We start from the raw sequence: 19537 nt of genomic DNA on the forward strand, positions 1-19537 counted from the left end.
GGTGATACGGTCGTGGAGGGTCGGTGTCCCTCCTGGTTTTTGTTCCAACTGTACCCTAAATTACTTAAGTAACAAAAGCGTGCGCTAGGCTGAAAATTGCTTAAGCGCACCTGTAGTACATGCAGATAATGAATCCAGAAGCACCTGTCCTTAGGTGGCACAAATCACACTATTGCCTTATGCTTAAAGCCATCACTTGGTTCAACCATTGAAATGGTTCTAGACTAAGGGGACTAAGTCTGAATGTAACATGCCCAGTTTTGCAGCAATTCTCTGCAAAAATATTTTAAGGGTGTTCAGCCTCATTCATGTATATAGCAGGGTTGAAAAACACATTTTCATGCATCTCTGTCGAACCCGAGCACTTAGAACAACCACTGAAAGTGATATAGACTCAGGAGAACGCCCCAAACCACCTCCAAATGTCCATGGTGCAGTGGTTCACCCAAAAACTCAAGTTATGATGAAAAATTTAACTTTGCCGAGCCGTCCTGGCACCTAGAACCATGAAAATGGTGACTCCTTGTGCTGGGTCCCCGTGGGGCCCCACTGAAAAAAAATCAATTTCCTAACCTCCATAGAACCAGAGATACGCCCCATCAAATGTCCAAAAATTACCCTTCTCTAGGTCATAGCTCAATGACCCAGGGGCCTAGAATTCGTTGAACTTCCCAGGGTCATGTCTGGAGCCCCTCTTTCACAGGGAGCCATCTGTTTTCAAATGCTACACTTTCAACAAATTTTCACATTTTCAGCATGATGGCTTATCAAGGTTGGATTTCCAATAGCTTTTGAGCTCCAGGTTGGCAAAAAAAATGTCTGGGGACATTTCCAGCTGGGGACACGTCGCTTGGAGGGATTGACAGGGGCCCTGAGGTGGACCCCCGTACTGATTTTCAAGTCCCAGGGACTGCTGAAACCTGAGATATAGCACCCTGAAAAATGTCTATGGGAAATCCCAATATAAAACACCTTTGGGGCAACGCCCGCCATCTGGCGGCGGGGTGGCATACGAACCAGTGGCCATTGATTTTCTTTTGCTGATAGTCATGAAGAGAGTGCTCCCTAGTTCCTTGCCCCAGGGGTCATGGAGATATGAGATACGATAAGAGACCACCCCCTCCCTATGGCAAATCCCATTATAAAAATACCATCGGGTTAAGGCTCGGCAAATGGCGGTCGTGGGTCGTACGAACTCAAAGGAACCCAATTTCTTTAGCTAAGACCGTTGTGCATCTAAAGAGAGTACAACCGAGTTTGTTGGCCCATGATTTGTGGACTTATGGGGTACGACAGGAGGCTTAGCCTGCCTCGTTATTAGTTAGAGAAAGAACTGTTTAGATAGGGCCCGAGAACGGGTTAGGTTTTGTTTTGTTTATTTTTCTTTTTATTATTTTAAACAATAAACACACGCTACGACGTTTCCTGGCATCCTGTGTTTAAAGCGTTTATTTGGAGAAGAAAAACATGTGACTGGAGGACAATCCATCATAAAATATATATACGAACACCTGTTTTTAACGATCCCAACAGCAAGAACTGATTTTTTCATGCAAATTTGCCCTATTAGAACGATCAAGCACAGTACTGACCCCGACACAACGATCTCAGTACTGACTGAGGGCTGGTTGACACTGGCATACGATTCAGGCTGACGCAGGCTGTAGTTCACACTGAGCGATCGTCTGCCTGTGTTAGTTTATTCTGATTGGTTTAAAAAAGACAACACTCTTCTGCATTTGACATCTAATGTGTATAACCGCAGTGCCTCTTTTTTTATAAACAGCTGATCCAAAAAAAAACAAAATTTAAATACTTGTGTGACTGTCAGCAAATGCCACCATTCAGTTTCATGGTAAAGTCACCGATAATCGCTCAGACTTTGTTGAGCTGACCCGCTCAATTTAACCATCCCAATTTCAGTAAACACTGTACGCTGGCTGCTGAGAGACATACATCAAACACAGTTTAAATTCCTGAGTTGTTTGTTTTCATTCTGATTTATCTGTTTATTTATGGTACCGTACATGCCTAATTATTAGTTCGTTAGACTGTTTCCGCTACATCTATACAAGCATAATTTATTTCAAATAATAAATGGTAAATTGTATTTTACTTGTAAAATTCTAAAGTAAAGAGAAAGGCATGTGATTGGTTGAACGCGAGTGACGTCACCAACTTGACGCTGAATTCTACCGTCTCGTCCGCAGCGAAAATAGAGACCATTGTTGACTAATTCAAAGATAACGCTAATTCAAAGATGACCTACTGTAGTACGAATCATGCATGACAAATGCGATCATTGCCTGTCCGTCATCTTCACACAAACTGCAACCAGGCAAAGGCCGTGAGGAGCAATCTACACTGGATAGTTTTTTCCCCAGAGTAAGGGCATGCAATTACTGTATAAACATGTAAGTGTACAATCTATCCTTTTTCATTTGTATACTGTTTTTTTTTAAACATACCTGTAGCAGGGCAAAATTAGTGTTGGTGTAATTTATATCTGGAAACGGGTTTGTTTTGTGTGCTTTTTGGAGTTGTTGTTTGATCAAATGATTGTTTAGAACCGGCCCTCGATTGAGACTTCTGTATGTGTCGTCTGTGCGTTACCATCGTCGGTAGCGTCACATGACCTATTTGTTTATTTTCTGTTTTGTGTTTCAACTCCAGCTCCCAGGTCCCATGGGGGTTCGTTAGAGTGAACTTAGCCTGTATATACATATTAGCTCAAAGAGCCAGCTACCCTATATATATATATCTCTCTCACAAGAAATTCCCTCCAAGAAAGGGTTATTCTTTCCTTACATACTGCACTTTCACAGTAATACTATTTAAAAACCCTCCTTACTGTTTCACACAGAATCGCTAATACATCGTATCTATATGCTGCTTAACTTTACCTGATTATGTTAGGGCAAACAAACAGCCAGCTTTTCAACTACTGAGAAAAGTTCATTTGTATAGGGAAAACCTGCAGTGTACATGATCACATAGCATGCCGGACAAATTTATTAGCACTCTGTTCCCCATATAATGTATCAGCAATTAGAATATCTTAGATGTTATAATTTAGATTTCCACCACTGTAATCCTCCTTACTGGAGGATTACAGACCTTTATGTTATTGATTGTTTCTTCAAATATGACTGTTTGCAGAATTTGCAGGGATATAATGGTTGTTTAATTAATCTTTTTTTCTTTTTTTGGCTCTGAATCATAATAATGCCAATATCAGCACTGCTACACAAGAGATCCTAATTTCAGACAAGCATGGATCATTATTTTTTAAATGAACAGGCAGTATTGAAATACTGTGTATGTAGTTTGAAATTCGAATGCACTCCCTACGAGAAGATAAATGTAGTGAGTAATCATAATTTTTGGAATAGAAGAAAAGGTCCGCTTTAGGGGAAAATTACATTACTTTGGAATATAAATCAAGGCTCTCAAAGCTTAGCAGCCACAGTGAATCGAGAACTGTTTTAAATGCGATTAATTTATTTTCATAAAAGGTCCAATCAATTTTCATCGCAGTGGGGAAAAGTCATCTGTTAACAACAGATGGATTTGGACAGCCAATTGAAATCCCACCTTCATTCATACTCTGAAAAAAGGTAATAACTTTTACATGTTGAAGCCCATTGCCTTTCAATTCAAAACCTTGAATTTGTTCTCTAGGATGTTTGCAGTATAAATTCAGTTTTTATAATCAAATACAATGAAATATGTTTTTGTTGATACTCATCTTTTAAGACAGGAGCTAGTGCTTTCAAGTCTAAAACAAATGTTAAATCACAAACACCTTAACAAAGGAAGTCCAAGACACTCACCTGCCTGCTGTGCTTCGCCTATCAGGCTGTCTGTCGGCTCGCTTCCCTTAATCTCCATGATCAGCTGCCGAAGGTGATGAATTCTTTTTTGCAAACCTTCCGAATTTGCCTCTCTGAGTGCTGCAATCCAGGACTTGCAGTCCGACTTAGTGAAGGCTTCAAGATATAGATCTGGCTCTCCGCTCTCAAACTCTGCATTCAGAAAACATTGAGACACCTTCAGAACCCCAAATACAATGCGAGACAGAAAGAAAGAACAAGGAGAGAGAGAAAAAGAGGAGGAAAGGTAGGACAGAATTGATGCCATGTATAATACAAACCCTGATTCATCCATCTTCTCTGTCACAGGATCACAAAGCCTAATACTCTGGAATCAAACCCCTGTTGCTTCACATTCAGTGTGCCGCTTTGTCCAGCCAGTCAAACAGTTTCCCCAGAGCAATTAACATAATACAAAACTACATGGCGGAATTATCCAACTAGGAAGCAAGCGTTTCCTTGTTGCAATTCTCCTGCTCAGCAGGTAGCTACCGAAGCTATCAGGGCTGAACGCTTTAGCAAATAGCTGATACACTTAGCAGCAGAGGCAGCAGAAACAGCACTGGCAGAGAGCATTCTGGCAAAAGGGACCAGAGGGATTTAGCTAGGTGAATGTGTCCATCATTTCTTTTGTAAGAACTGTCCTTTATGCAGAGCCTCCCATCAATCCTCGCCAGAACACTGCTCATCAGTATCTGGAGATAATGCAGCATGACAACTCCTCCGTGAGGCGTCAACAGGTTGTAGAGGGAAAGCTACGGAGCTCATTACTACCAACAGAGCCAGCTACTGCTCCACTACACAAATGCCTAATTGCTTAGAGGGGGTGGGTCATGAATTTTCTAGGACTGTGAAAAGACAGAATAGCAATATGAGACATCTAACTGTGAAATAATGCCAAGTAGTGAAAGAGTAGAGGGGAGAAAAAGCCCTGGCTGTTTTTGACAATTCTTTAAGGGCATTAAACAGCATTAATTCTTTGCTAGCATAGGCAAGGTCAAAACGATGCTTACTCAGTCTTACATTTAGCATGATATACATGATAAAGAAAGTGCTCAGAAAATCAATACATTTTTAAAGCCAAAGCCATCACAGCTCGTCTTGCACAAACTGTTAATTGCCCTGAAGCTATTTTGCAGGGTTTCTTTAGTTTTTTTTTTTTTATCTGCTTATAAAACAGCTCAGTGGGATGACTGCATTAGTAAAATTAAATTAACAGTTAATAAAGAGAATGTCTTTAATATAGATTTTGCCTAAAAACTTTATGGTGAAGAATGGCAAAGTGGTTTGCAGTGTGTAGGTGCAGGAGTGATGCGATGATCACTAACAGACAGACCAAGATAATCCAGGTGCAATGGTGTTTTATTTATAATCCAAAAGTCACTTGACAATGGTAAATAATAATGAACGGTAGTACACAAGACTGTGTAAGGGTGGCAAAGTACACAAGACTGTGTACTACACAGATTAACCCAGGGGTTCAGTCTCGAAACAATAGACACAGTATTTAATACACACACAATATACAAACAGGGTCACCAGTCCAAAGTGAATGCTGTAGTGCTCGTGGTGCAAACACAATTTATTGTAATACAAGTGCAGTGTTGTGTTTTGTGCTGGTCTGTAGCAACAGCTCTGGATCATGTTAGCCATCTAATAACAACAAACAGTTTAATTAGACATGACAAAACAAACAAAAACACTCACGATACACAATACTGTTCTCCTTCTGGGTTAGAGTAACCACTCCTCCAATCCGCAGCTGCCACATCGTTTTCCTTCGGGGTCGATGATTTAGTGTAAGGTAGGTCCACCCCCTTCTATCTGGCCGACTTCCGCCTAACACTGGGAATTAATTATCTGGCCATCCAGTCCAGGGCACTCTGTTCCCTTTACATAGTGCCCTCACAGGTCGGGAGAGAGATTTATCACCAAGAATCATTCTGGCTGAATGGGGCTCCCAAGTGGCGCATCCAGCAAAGGCGCTCCGTGTGGAGTGCAGGATGCGTCCTCTATTCTGCATGTCACCGGTTCAAGTCCAATCTATTCCGCTGCCAACCGAGAACGGGAGCTCCCGGGGAAGGAGGGCAAGCTCGGGCAGGGTGTTCTCGGCTCAACGCGCACCAGCGACCCCTGTGGTTGCATGGTGAGTCTGTGGTATGTGAAGAAGCGGGCAGCTGACAGCACACACTTCAGAGGACAGCATGCGCTCATCTTCGCCCCTCCCGAGTCAGCGTAGGGGTGGTGGTGGTGGGCTGAGCCTAACATAATTGGACATTACTAAATTAGGGAGAAAACAATAAAAATAATTGCCGACCACTAAATTTAAAAAAATAAATAATCATTCTGTCTGTCACATGAAGTTATACAATTTTTTCTACTTATGAATAAAGATATCATATACAGTAGTTGAGATACAAAATAATACAATATTCTGAAAATATTCTGAAAGAATAAGTCAGATCTGTATGCTCAGTAATAAAATACAATGTCAGTTCAAGTTACTCTATAAAGCCTCATGCTATTTTGACTGGTTTGTGTATGATATAGAGTTAAAGTATGATGAACTGCTATTGCTGCATTATATAGGCAGCAGAAAACCGATGCATGCATGTTCTTTTGAAAGGCGTTCTGGACTCTAAAAAAAAGTCTGTGCTGGTTAGGGTCTTTTTATGTTGGCTATTGATTAATGAAGTGTGGTAAAAAAAAAAGAAGTGACATAATGTGGCAAAGTGCTCGCCCCTGTGTGTATTTTGTGTTATCTGTTGTGTGTTGTTAATGTTGGTGTATAGTCATTGGTACACGGGATATAAACGGGTCTGTGTAACACAAGTGTTTAAAATGTATATTTGTATTTAGGCACGAGGATTGCACAGCACTTCACGTGCAAGTAAAAAGTAATAATATGTGAACACGGGGAATTGCACGCTATTAACTCACGTACAGTTGTACCGCGACTCCAACTGAATGATTGATTAGCAGTCAAGTCTCGGTACAGCTGCATAAAAGCAGCATGTTTTCACATACCGGGGTTGTGTGTTCGACGAGTGGAGAATGGGATTGGAGACGAAGGTAATAATAATAATAATATTAGTGGTCGTAGTTAAATATCTGCTCACCGTGTTTTGTTTGTCTGTTTATTTTGGCGAATGTGCCGTGTCCTGTTTTTGTTTGTTACAACCATTTATTTTGGTTCTGTCTGTTCATTCATTAAATGCCGAGCGAAACCATTCGCTTAGATCCACCAAACTCCGCCTCTCTCTTGTTGTTTATTTCCTGGCTCTGGTCTGACGCCACCCACTCCGGCCGTCTTTGTGACACGTGGTGTCATCATGGAATTACCAGCGCCTTCTAGGCACACACCAGAGCAGGAACCGCAATTTCTTGATAAAAAAAAAAAAAAGAAAAAAAAAAAAAACGCCACCTGCCTCCGCCACCTCCACCAGCAGAGGGTGAATGCCTGCTGGGTCCCTGTCCACCAGCAGAGGGTGAATGACTGCTGGGTCCCTGACCACCAGCAGAGGGTGAATGCCTGCTGGGTTCCCGTCCACCGGCAGAGGGTGAATGCCTGCTGGGTCCCTGTCCACCGGCACAGGGTGAATGCCTGCTGGGTCCCCGTCCACCAGCAGAGGGTGAATGCCTGCTGGGTCCCCGTCCAACAGCATAGGGTGAATGCCTTCTGGCTCCCTGTCCACCAGCAGAGGGCCTGGGGTTGCCTGTTGCTCCGCATCGCCTGGGGTCACTGGAACTGCTTCGCCAAGGGTTGCAGTCAGCTCTGCTTGGCCGCCAGAGGGAGCTGCCGGCTATGAAAAAGGGGGGAGAGGTCAGGAGACCACCTTTCCCCAAAGCAATTTCGCTGCAGGAGTTCTGGGGGCTGGAGTCCCCCCAGAGGGAGTGGTCGGCTATAAAGGGGGGAGAGATCAGGAGACCACCTTCCCCTGCAACAATTTCGATGCAGGAGTTCTGGGGGCTGGAGTCCCCCCAGAGGGAGCTGCCGGCTATAAAGAGGGGAGAGGTCAGGAGACCACATTCCCCCGCAGCAGTTTCGCTGCCGGAGATCTTGGGGGAGGTCTGGAGACCACCAACCCCAGCAGCTTTTCCGCTGCTGGACTTGCCCCGGCTGAAGGAGTCAGTCTGGGTGCTGTCAGCACGTCTGCTGACAGCGGCACCACTGGCAGCATTTCCGCTGCCAGTGGTACAGTGGGAGGAGAGATTCGCCCCACTGTCAGCACGTTTGATGACAGCATGGCCAGTAGCAGCCTGGCTACTGGCAACATTGCCGCCCATCAACCCCTTAAAGTCCCAGTTCTTGGCCCAGGACTTTGAGCGAGACTTTTGGGATTTTAAAGGGGGAGGTGGCCATTAAGGCCATGTGTGCTTTGCACAAGGGGGGGTATATGTGGCAATGTGCCCGCCCTTGTGTGTATTTTGTGTTATCTGTTGTGTGTTAATGTTGGTGTATAGTCATTGGTACACAGGATATAAACGGGTCTGTGTACCACGAGTGTTTAAAATGTATATTTGTACTTAGGCACGAGGATTGCACAGCACTTCACGTGCAAGTAAAAAGTAATAACATGTGAGCACGGGGAATTGCACTTTATTAATTCATGTGCAGTTGTACCGCGATTCCAATTGAATGACTGATTAGCAGTCGAGTCTCGGTACAGCTGCATAAAAGCAGCACGGTTTCACATACTAGGGGTTGTGTGTTCGGTGAGTGGAGAAGGGGATTGGAGGAGGAGGTAATAATAATAATAATAATAATAATAATAATAATAATAATAATAATATATTATTATTAGTAATAATAATATTATTATTATTAGTGGTCGTAGTTAAATATCTGCTCACCGTGTTTTGTTTGTCTGTTTATTTTGGCGAATGTGCCGTGTCCTGTTTTTGTTTGTTACAACCATTTATTTTGGTTCTGTCTGTTCATTCATTAAATGCCGAGCGAAACCATTCGCTTAGATCCACCAAACTCCACCTCTCTCTTGTTGTTTATTTCCTGGCTCTGGTCTGATGCCACCTGGTGACACATAACCGTTAAAGTAGCACACAAAAGAATAGCAAAACTGGATAGCTGGCATCAGGAGCTATTAACTCACATTTCCAATACATTTCGTTTGTCATGAATACAGAGTTGCGGCTTAATAATAATACAAGGATGGGGCAACACATTGGAAAACACATGACTGATCGATCAATCGGTTACGCAAACAGTTTCACGCACATGTATTTTGTATATATAAAAGATGCATCACTCCATCAATGGGCGAGACTGCACATCTGACAGATTTTGATAGATAGCAGGCTGCATCCAAATGACTACTGGTTTTATGAGAAACAATCTCAGGGCCATTCTGCAGATTTAATGGTTGCTTCTATCTATCGAATCAGTCCAATCCCTGCTGTCCAGGATACTGTAAGCCTGTATATTATTGACTGTTACGGTGGCAGGTGTTTCTCGATTTTTGTACAATATAGCCTGTAACAAATACTCTTTCACTTTTGTCTCAGTGGTTTCATATTGGTGTACTTGTGGACACATAGAAACCTAGTGGTCAGACACTTACTTTTAACTAATGCTTTTAGGTATGAACAGTTGTGTAATATAAAAGTACAGTGTTGCCCATTTGTTGGGCTACTGTGTTAAACTTACTCATAAAAGCGGGGCATGATGGCATAGTAGGTCAATGTATTAGCTTTTCACCTCTGGATGAGCGGGTCTGAATCTGGCTTTGGTTGCAAGTAAAGCAAGTTTGGTTGCTTCAGTTTATACTGTGGGAATTCAAAACTGCCACACAATTCAAAGAACATTTTTTAAATCCCATCTTATTACAAGGCGAGGCACCTGCGATGTTGACACGCCAACTTTCATTGCAACAGCAGCCTGACAAACCACAGGAGACTGCAAGTGCTCAACCCTGTTTACGCAATTTATGCAAGTCACAGTGTAATCACGAGCTCACTCCACTGACTACACTGCTATGCGACCTGTTTTGCTCTGAAAGCGATCTCCATTCATAACTTGAAAATACTGTATCCCAATCAAACTAAGTGGCGTCCAATTAAACGACACAAATAGCACTGGGAAAAACAGTCACCCAGACGTTTTTTTCCCATTTTAACTGTTTTTGGAATTTAAATTTAAATTGTTGTGAGTGTGTTTAAGATAAGGAGCTGAGCTTTCCAGACTTTTCCTAAATATATGTATTAATTACCCTGAAAGAATCGCGTAGCTGCACAAATTTACAAGCTAAATACTGTCTATTACTGACCAGGAAAGGTCAAATTGACTGATACATATAAAACATATTATCACAATTAAATGTTGTGGTATTATTTGTGTTTTTCAGTCAGGACTTTCAATCATGTATTTAAGTTTGATTACATCAGTCTGCACTCCTCAGCTGAGCGTTCTGTCGACATTTGCATTGTTTCAATGAGCCTCCTGAATACCTATCAATCAGCCTTGACAGCTCACAGCGCCAGACTGTCTGTCTGCACTGGTTATTATAAGTCACTCATTTTTCTAAGAAATTCATTGCTACCACAATTACACATTTCAAATGGATCACTGAAGAGATGCAGGGCAGCAAAGCAGTGTTTGGAATTACTGCAAATTTTACCAAACAAGATTCTGTGGCAGCAAAAACAGACAAGACAATCTAGCTCTGAAGCAGACTGGACACCAACGTGATCCCTAGTCAATGCCCTTGGAGGAATTAGAAGCTTTCATTGCACTAGTATATGCCTGTGGAGCATCTGGTGCAGAAGCCTGGGTTACTGTTGATAGCTGTGCCACATGCACAAAGACAGGTAAGTGCACTGCATATTTTGAAAAGTGCAGGATGTGTGCGATTTGTGCCAGCACTTAGACTTTGTAAACAATTGTACATTTTTTTTGTACTTATTAACATTGTTACAGTTGTACAGTTTTGTATGTACATTATATAACTGTATATACACAAATTTGACACTGTAAACTATTGTAAATTAAGCCCATTCTGTTCAAATGTTTATTTATTCATGTCATTTTGATTACAGTATGTCTGTGTATAAAAGCATAGCTTCGGTTGCGTATAGGTGCTTTGTTATGTAGGAAAGATCAACTCATTTATTTTGTATTTTTTTCTTATTTCCATTGTTTCAGTTGTACAGTTGTGTATGTACCTTATGTAACTGTATATACACATTTATTTTCAAATACTTGTTTATTTCATTTTGTACTTTTCTTTGTAAGTTTTGCGAGTTATGTAATATGTCTATATAAACACATTTTTGTTCAAATGTCCGTTTAATTACAATATTTCGGTTTTGCAGATGTTTTATATGATGTTCCAGAATAGAACTACGACGTTTATTCAATTGTTTGTCCTTTCATTCTAATATTTGTGGTGTTTTTAATACGCCGGTCAAATTGACCGGTCATGGTTGTTCTAGGTATGCCTATAAATGCGGTCATTCTAGTGTTAAGCAGCAATCCCGATTATGAGGATCCCGATTAGGCAGCGGCGTCCGTATTCTGCAGTTGGCGGTACATGGAAGTCTTATAGTGTATGGTGAGACTAAACCAGTGATCAAAAATAGGGGGCTTCTGATATGTTGTTTATTGGTGGACAGAAAAACGAAAGTAGCACTAACCAACAACCAAGAAATTTTAGTACTATCTAGGCAACATCAGTCCCTAGTGAGTGGGTACTCAGTAAATCCAGGCAGATAAACAATGTTCGTGAATACAGATAAAATCTAAGTCATGGAGAAAGATGTTACAAGACTGATATGAACAGAATTATTTTTGTCCATTAATTCTATTGGCCACTCAATTGAACTAAATGGACTGGATTGAAAAAGAGACAGCAGATTTTGAAAATGACCTTGTGGTTACATTGGATTCCATTTAACAGAATTTGGAGAAGCCAAATTGTATTTCTTATAAATGCTTTATATGAGAAAAACAAAGTTTGACTTGACTTGTGGTTCCCAAATAAGAATACTTGTACTACACATTCTATCAGTGTATATTATACAATGGCTCTAAGATATACTATGTTTGGGATGGCTTTGGGACAAAAAAATGGGTTTATAATGCCTTCTGCCTGTCTGCTGATTCCTTGATAGTTCAAGGCCTTTACAATGGTTTTATTCCTCTAAGAAAAGTTGCATTTTCTTCAGAAGTGTCCACAGAGCTGTGACTGGAAATATGCGAGTCAAGTGTTATTGTTTTTTTTTTTATTATTATTATTTTAGACGGGTTAAGGTAAAACTTTTTTTTTTAAACCTTGGTTAAAAAAAGAAATTGCATAAGCCGAGAAACGTTCAATCCTGATGGACTGCTCTTTATTTCATGCACTATCACTTCGCTGAGCGCTCAAACATACATTTGATAGTAATTCATGCCAACGACAATGCATTTGTTCAGGGCTTTCCATCAGGTTCCAGGCTCTACATAATCCTTAAGCATTGGTCCTTTTTCTGTTACAAGATTTCAAAGGCCTTAAAAAAAAAAAAAAAAAAAAAAAAAAAAAAAAAAAAGGAGGTGATGGAGATGGAAGTTGCTTGCATGTAATACCTGCATTAAATTAGTCATAAGGAAGAACAGTCTGGCATTATGCGGAATGAGGTAAAAGTCGACCGACATGCAGGGAATATTAAGGAGCTAACTACAAAGCTGTGCCACAAATATTCACAGCAAGCCATAATGGCAGTCCAGATGCAGTCCTGATTCTAAAATGTTGTCTGCAGGAGAGTTCTGATATAGACATCATAAGGAAACAAGCTTAATTCTCTGCGGGTATACATTTCATTTACAAATTAGTGGTGATGATATAATTTCAGCAGTTGCTGATTGTATCTTGTTAATTTATGTTTGAATGTTGAATTCCCCAAGACAGAGAACATTTAATTTACATTTTATCTACAGCATCTACTTTTTACTATTATTATTATTTCCGACGCCTGACGAAACCCACGTAATTACAAATTGTCAGGTTTACTTGGAAGCGTTGACAAAACAGTTTAAAAAAAAAAAAAAAAAAGAAAAGAAAAACATACTAAACATCTCATCATCACAGGGACATCAGGATGGCATTCTTCGTGCTGTTCCGGAGTACCAATTCCCTTTCTGATAAAGACTTTTTAAAGAGATACAATACATGGTAAGGATAACAAATACATTCAGATAGTTAAGATAGCTGTGATTTTCACATTCATATCTAAATCATCCAAAAGCGTTACACAGCTGAGGACTTGGAAATTATATAAGTTACGTCAGGGTCAACAATAAACTGTTTGATTTTTTTTATTTTTTTATTACACAATGAAAGCCAATACACAAAATAAGAAGTGAGGGAAGTTAGCTACGGACAATTTGATTGTCGTTTAAAACAAATAAAACTGCATACATTCATATCATCTGAGATATCGTCTTCAGCTAGCTTTTCTTCTTGAGAATGTCCAACATGACAACAGCACTGATAATAACTAATAATAAAAATAATACAACTACATAGCCTCAAGAAATCATTACTATCATATTTTAAACAATGAAAGGTGGTTATCAATGGTGCCGAAGTAAAAATGTAACTTTTTAGAACTTTGAATGGATTGTCTGCTTTGTTTCAAATCTTATTTTACTCTTTACGGTACGTGATCTATTACGTTTTTTCTTGGTGGATCGTTAAACAGAGGTTATGGATTCAATCTTTTATTATATATGCGTGAAAACACAAATTGCTAACAACATTCTGAGACCTGTACAGAGCTGATTGTGTGTGTGTAGATATTTTCCTATAAAAATGTGTTCATTCTGGAAGCATTCTTCTCAGATCCCACAGGCAGCAAAGGTGGATCAATCAAACATGATAAGACCTTTATGTATTTAGCCTAGGTCTTTTTTTTTCTATAAAAAGAACTGCTCGAGAATATCAAAGTACAAAAGTGTGCCAAAAATGGCTAGGGTGAAAGCAGGGTTGTATCAACCTATGTTGTTTGTATCAACCTAACAATAAAGAATCATGACTGTCTAACCCTTTCAGTTTTGAAGAAGCAACAGGGGGCAACTTTGCAGGTTGATTCACAGACTTAAAAAAAGCTGCCCTTGTGCATTTGTCAACTAAGAGAAAAGTTAAACGTGCTCATCCTCTTTTTTTTTTATTCCCAATTTTTGTTAATTTTTAAAAAATGTCAAAGAAGGTTACATAGCAATGAGCCAAAGTTTACCATTTTCCTTTCTACAGCTAAAGACTTTGGAGTATGGTATCATCTAATTTCAAAAATTAATCAAAGATGAGCTTGATCATTATTAGGGATAGAGTGGATATCATCCACAGAGAGTGTAGTTCATCTGCAAAACCCTTCCTTTTTTTATCTCAACCCCAAAGTTATACCCACAGTTATTGGGAAGACACAGCTTGTACAGTTATAGCTATGGAACTAAATTCTGGTCTAGAAGTGTGACAGAAAACAATGATTTTTGGTAGTAAATCTCCCTCCCAACCTGTGAGGGCGCTAAACAGTGAGAACAGAGTTCACTGGACGGCCTGGCCTGACAGTTCTTTCCCAGGGTTCAAGGGAAGTCGGACAGCTAGAAAGGGGGCGGGACTCACTTTGTTTAATGTATTGACCAGGAAGGGAAACGACGTGGCAGCCACAGATTGGTGAGGTGGTTGCATTCGTTTATCAAGGGGTCACGTGTGACAGCATAAAAGGGGACAAAGAAATGCAATCTGTTCCCTCGCTTTGTGTTTGAACCTAGAAGGACTGTGAGAGACCCCTTGAGATGACAGTATCGTGAGTGTTTTGTTTGTTTGTTTGTTTGTAATTTGTCTTGTTTGTAAATTACTTGACGGCTAGCACGTTCCGGAGCTGTCGCCGTGGGCCAGCACAAAGCCGGAACAGCACTTCACCACTGTCACTAAATAAACTTGTATCACCCACCACGAGCACTACTGCACGCACCCAGCACTGGTGACCGTGTTAGTATTATTGTGGGGCGGACACTGTGTTTATTATTTGGGATTGTAACTGTTGTTATTTACTCCATGCAATACACATTGTAGTGTATTGCCAGGGTCTTATTATATGGTCGGCAGACCTGGATAAAATAAAACCTTTTTCCAACCGGATTATAACTCTGTCTCTTTAATCACGCACGGCACCTGCATCCACTTAGCCACATTGCCATAAGAAGATATCCTTTTGTTTGTATTAGTTTTACTTGAAGCATACCAGAATGGCTAAGCTAGCCTAGATGCTGTAGGAACTGCTGTTTGTGATCAAGTAAGAGAGTCTCATCTTTACTGACTAGAACTCAACCAATTTCACCTCTTGAGGCCTGGGTTTGAATCTAACTCAAGTTATGCAAGTAAAATGACTGTGTTGCTCTCAGCTACAATAAGCAATGCCAAACTGATGCCTGACGTTGGGTGTTGCCAGTGAAGCCGACAATGCACCTGGCATAGTGAAGAGAAGCCTGAATCACAAAGAGACATTCAACAATACAAATATGTCTACAATGTGCTCAACAAGCAAGCAGCAGGTTCAGATCTGTGGGTATTCCATTGGCCACAGCAAAGTAACAAGGTACTGTATCCATGAAGGGGAAGAAGACAGCAAACCAGCTGCAGCTGCAAGATAGCGGACAAAACAAAAAATCAGCAATCCTATAATCTCCAAGGACCATTTTTGAACAAAGCTGTGCATTCTTGGCAGTTGGCATGGACAAGAGAATAAACTGTACCACTGAGACCAGGTGAAACCAGGCAACCAGGTGCTGGAGTTGGAAACTGTCACCCTAGATTATAGCTATATTTCCAGAGCATGAAGCAAGCAGTCAGCTTTTTGCAAATGGAAGCAACCAGAGAACTGAGCTACAGGAACTGTGACATAAACAAAGGATATAGTTAAAGGTAGGGCTGCAACGAAGGGTACATTTTGACCTTCGAAGGTTCGGAACACATTACCGAAGGAAGGTTTGAACCTTCGATAGTACTCATTTGCATAATATATTGGTGATGTCACCATACCACTTGTTTATATTTGATTGAAAATCCTATTATTTTACAGGTAACCCATTTTAATGGAATAAAACATTCACATGTAGTTTAAAAATATGTTATATAGAACAATAATCATATTTTTAAATTTGAAATAAAAATAAAAAATATCTGTTGTTTATTTGAGCCTGCTTGCGATATATACAGAAAGCTTGCATTGCACCAGGACCAACTGCAGCGGACAAAGCTTTATTTAACAGTCACCGTTCCAAGCAGGTTATCAGTTACTTTTACTACTACTAAAAATATTAATAATAATATGAACTTATGCTTGTCAAGTGACCCCAGAGATTGGTTATGCCTCCATAATGATACGAGTCGCTTGCACAGTTTGCATTCAACTTATTTTTTGGTCGTCTGGGCATTTAATAAAAAAAATCCCAAACAGCAGAGGGGTTTTGAGACATTTCTTTCAATACAGCTTACACCTTACGCATGCTACAATTCTTTGCTGTCAAGGCGGCCAATGAAGAAATTAAAGGTTTGCTTCTAGAAAACAAGAGCTGAAGTGCAGAGGGGTGGACAGTGCTCAGTTTTTTTCTAAATTAAAATGATTAGTGTTAACGTATATTTTGTATGTTTCAAACATATTCTACCACAGCACTTCTCTTACACTGTCTTGTACACTAGGTATTCTGTACATATTTTACTGAAGCAATACAGCTACTAGAGGTATGAGCCCACTGCTTTGGATACTATACCCTGCTCCACACACTGCAGCGGCATCATGTAGAGTTGCTTCATAACGATTTGGTAGCAGATTTCAATAACAACTTTTGTTTACATAACATGCATTATACAAATCAAAAGATCAAATTTTGCATCTGAATGAAATTTAATATGCGATTTATAGTATTCACACATTGTCAAACAGTGTACGTTAATAGAAAAAATCAATACAATGTGTGAACCCGTCTGACAAACCTTCGAAGGTTTAAAACAGTCTTCGAATCCCTGGCTAGCGAACAAACCTTCGAACCTTTGGACACAGCCCTAGTTAAAGGTGTACTTTTTTTAACGCCATTTCCATTCATTTCACTGTTGTTGATAGGACAAGTTTTAAAATTCAACAATAAACTGAACACACACTAACACTACACATCTTATGAAGTGAGCAAGACCTGAATCTAAGATTATGAACAAATTTTAAATCAGCGTCAACACTACAAAAATCATGAGACTGCATATCCTACTGGAACCTCAACATAAGATACATTTTTTTTTTCCTTCTCAGCTTCTCTGCAACATCATTATTTACAATGTACTGTATTACCGAGTTTATTAATAGGAAAAGGAACTGGCCACAGCAAACATTTTATAGATTGCCATATCGCCCATAATATTACTACACATTAAAATGAATGTCCTTCAGTTCTCAAATCGTAGCTCTTACATTTTGTTTTGGATTTATTTTATTTTTTTTCTATTAGTGAAGAGAATGTATTGATAGCTCCTTGTAAAGATCCAGAATACTACATATGTACAATGGAAAGCAGCATCACAAGAGTTATTACAAACAGTGCTGGTTTAACAGGAGTAATTTAATGTTGTGTTCTTGATGTATTCATTTATTAAACACAATACAGCGTGGTAGCTGCTTCAATCCAATATTGCAAAAAACAAATGATTTATAACAATAACCACCTACTTCTGCTTGTAAAAGACCAAAATCTAAATACAAAATACTTCAATTCTAACACTATGAATATTACATTATTCGTAACAGTCGGAAAGTTTAAAAGGTTCCTGCTGTAATATTTGTGCAATTACCTGTGCAGTTTATGCTCTGTATTTCTGTTTTGTAGTAGAACTGTCATTCTGCTACAACAGACACTCTCACGTCAGCTGCAATCCCTTTTTGAGACAGCTGAGTAAACATAGCTTGTGTATTTATAATTACAATCTACATTATAGTTTTGAACTTCACAGGTCGGGGTTTGCATATATTTACATACACTACCGTTCTGCAGAATATTTCCTACACCTCAGTACAGAGATGTGTCTCTGTAATTCTGTTCAGTAGAAAAATAGACTATTCAACAATACAAATATATCCACACAACTCTATTGGAGGCAGTGTGTTCCAGTGGTTAAAGACCAGGGCTTATAACCAGAAGGTCACCGGTTCAAATCCCACCACTGCCACTGACTGACTCACTGTGTGACCCTCAGCAAGTCACTCAACCGCCTTGTGCTCCATCCTGCGGATGAGATGTTAAATCAATGTCCTGTTGTAAGCGACTGCTTATAATGCACAGTTCACAGCCTACCACTGTAAAGCGCTTTGTGATGGTGGTCAACTATGAAAGGCGCTGTATAAAATTAAATATATTATTTATATTATATTATTATTATTATCTCTATCCATGATTATTATTCTGAATACTCAAAATACTGCTTAGCTGAATATGCTTTTTACATAAGTGGAAACCTTACTACAATCATGCAACATTAGCCTGCATGTACACGTACTGATTGAAAACACAACATTAATAGGAAAAGCATCAATTAATACTGGGAATGCGAGCCAAAGCACGAAACTTCTGGGAGTTTTTGTATAGGAAATAAAAGGCACACCTGTGTTGTTTTTTTTTTTTTCATACACGTAAACACTTTTTAAAAATTAGACAATTTGAGTGTCAATGAATACATACTTCTAAAATGTATAGATCTTGGTACATGATAAAAACAAAACAAACAAATCCTTAAAAAAGAACTGATTAATAGCCAATTCACCATAAACAAGGAAACTGAAAATACTGAAAGCTTTGTACTGTCTGCATGTATCACTCAGTCATGTACTGCAATATAACCTTAAATGATAAGTATTAAGAAGTACTACAAGATGCAGTAACTAGACAGGGAGTTTTGTTTCAAGATATCCTAAAAAAGGTGCTATGAACAAATTATACAAGAATATCCAAGATCACAATATGCCTCCCCATCAGAATTTGCAACCGGTAGCAAAATCTGACAGTATAGATTTCACATTTTGCCTCCTCATCAGAAATTGCTATCCTTGTTTTGTTTGGGGTTTTTAACAATAGGGGAGGGGGATGGGGGGGGTGGTGGTAATAAAATTCTGATGGGTCATATTGTGGTGTCAGAAACTGTTACTACCCTTGTTTAAACAATGAAAAAAGACAGAATACAGGATCGGTTACTAGTCTTTTAAAAAGTTATTTTATAAAAATGTAAAAGCAGAAGAAATACCATCGATTAGGAATACACCTTGCCCATGTTTTTGCAAAAGGGAAAACGAATCACCCGTGCATGAGAAACAGTCAACAAACACTGTTCATACTACTTTCATTTAAGTTAAATAATCTTAGGAAGGTAGCTTCATCCTTGTTGGAAAAATAGTCAACAGTAATCATTTTATCCCTTTATACTTACTTAATACCAATAAACTAAAACGTTTTAAGTAGGGAGTTTTTTCTGGCACAGTAAGCGGAAGAGGAGAAGTAAAACAGAGGTGAGCATGCACAGTACAAAAAGAAGCAAAAACTGACGAGAAGCAAAGATTGACAGAACACCTGCATCCAAACAAGTCCCAGTACTGAGTACAGACAGAATTTCACCACTGTATGTGTGTGTGTGTGT

General features: G+C 39.6%; 1 protein-coding gene across 3 annotated transcripts in view; it reads right to left on the bottom strand.

Annotated features, from left to right (window-relative positions):
- LOC121321015 (type II inositol 3,4-bisphosphate 4-phosphatase-like) overlaps positions 1-19537 on the bottom strand; it is a 320135-nt gene that overhangs the window by 169120 nt on the left and 131478 nt on the right. For all 3 annotated transcript variants that reach the window (XM_041259931.1, XM_041259921.1, XM_041259912.1), the window contains exon 5: positions 3834-4025. In XM_041259931.1, the coding sequence (XP_041115865.1) occupies positions 3834-4025 (192 nt within the window). The remainder of the gene's footprint in view (positions 1-3833; positions 4026-19537) is intronic.

This window comes from Polyodon spathula, chromosome 1, assembly GCF_017654505.1.
Source record: "Polyodon spathula isolate WHYD16114869_AA chromosome 1, ASM1765450v1, whole genome shotgun sequence".
NCBI lineage: Eukaryota > Metazoa > Chordata > Actinopteri > Acipenseriformes > Polyodontidae > Polyodon > Polyodon spathula.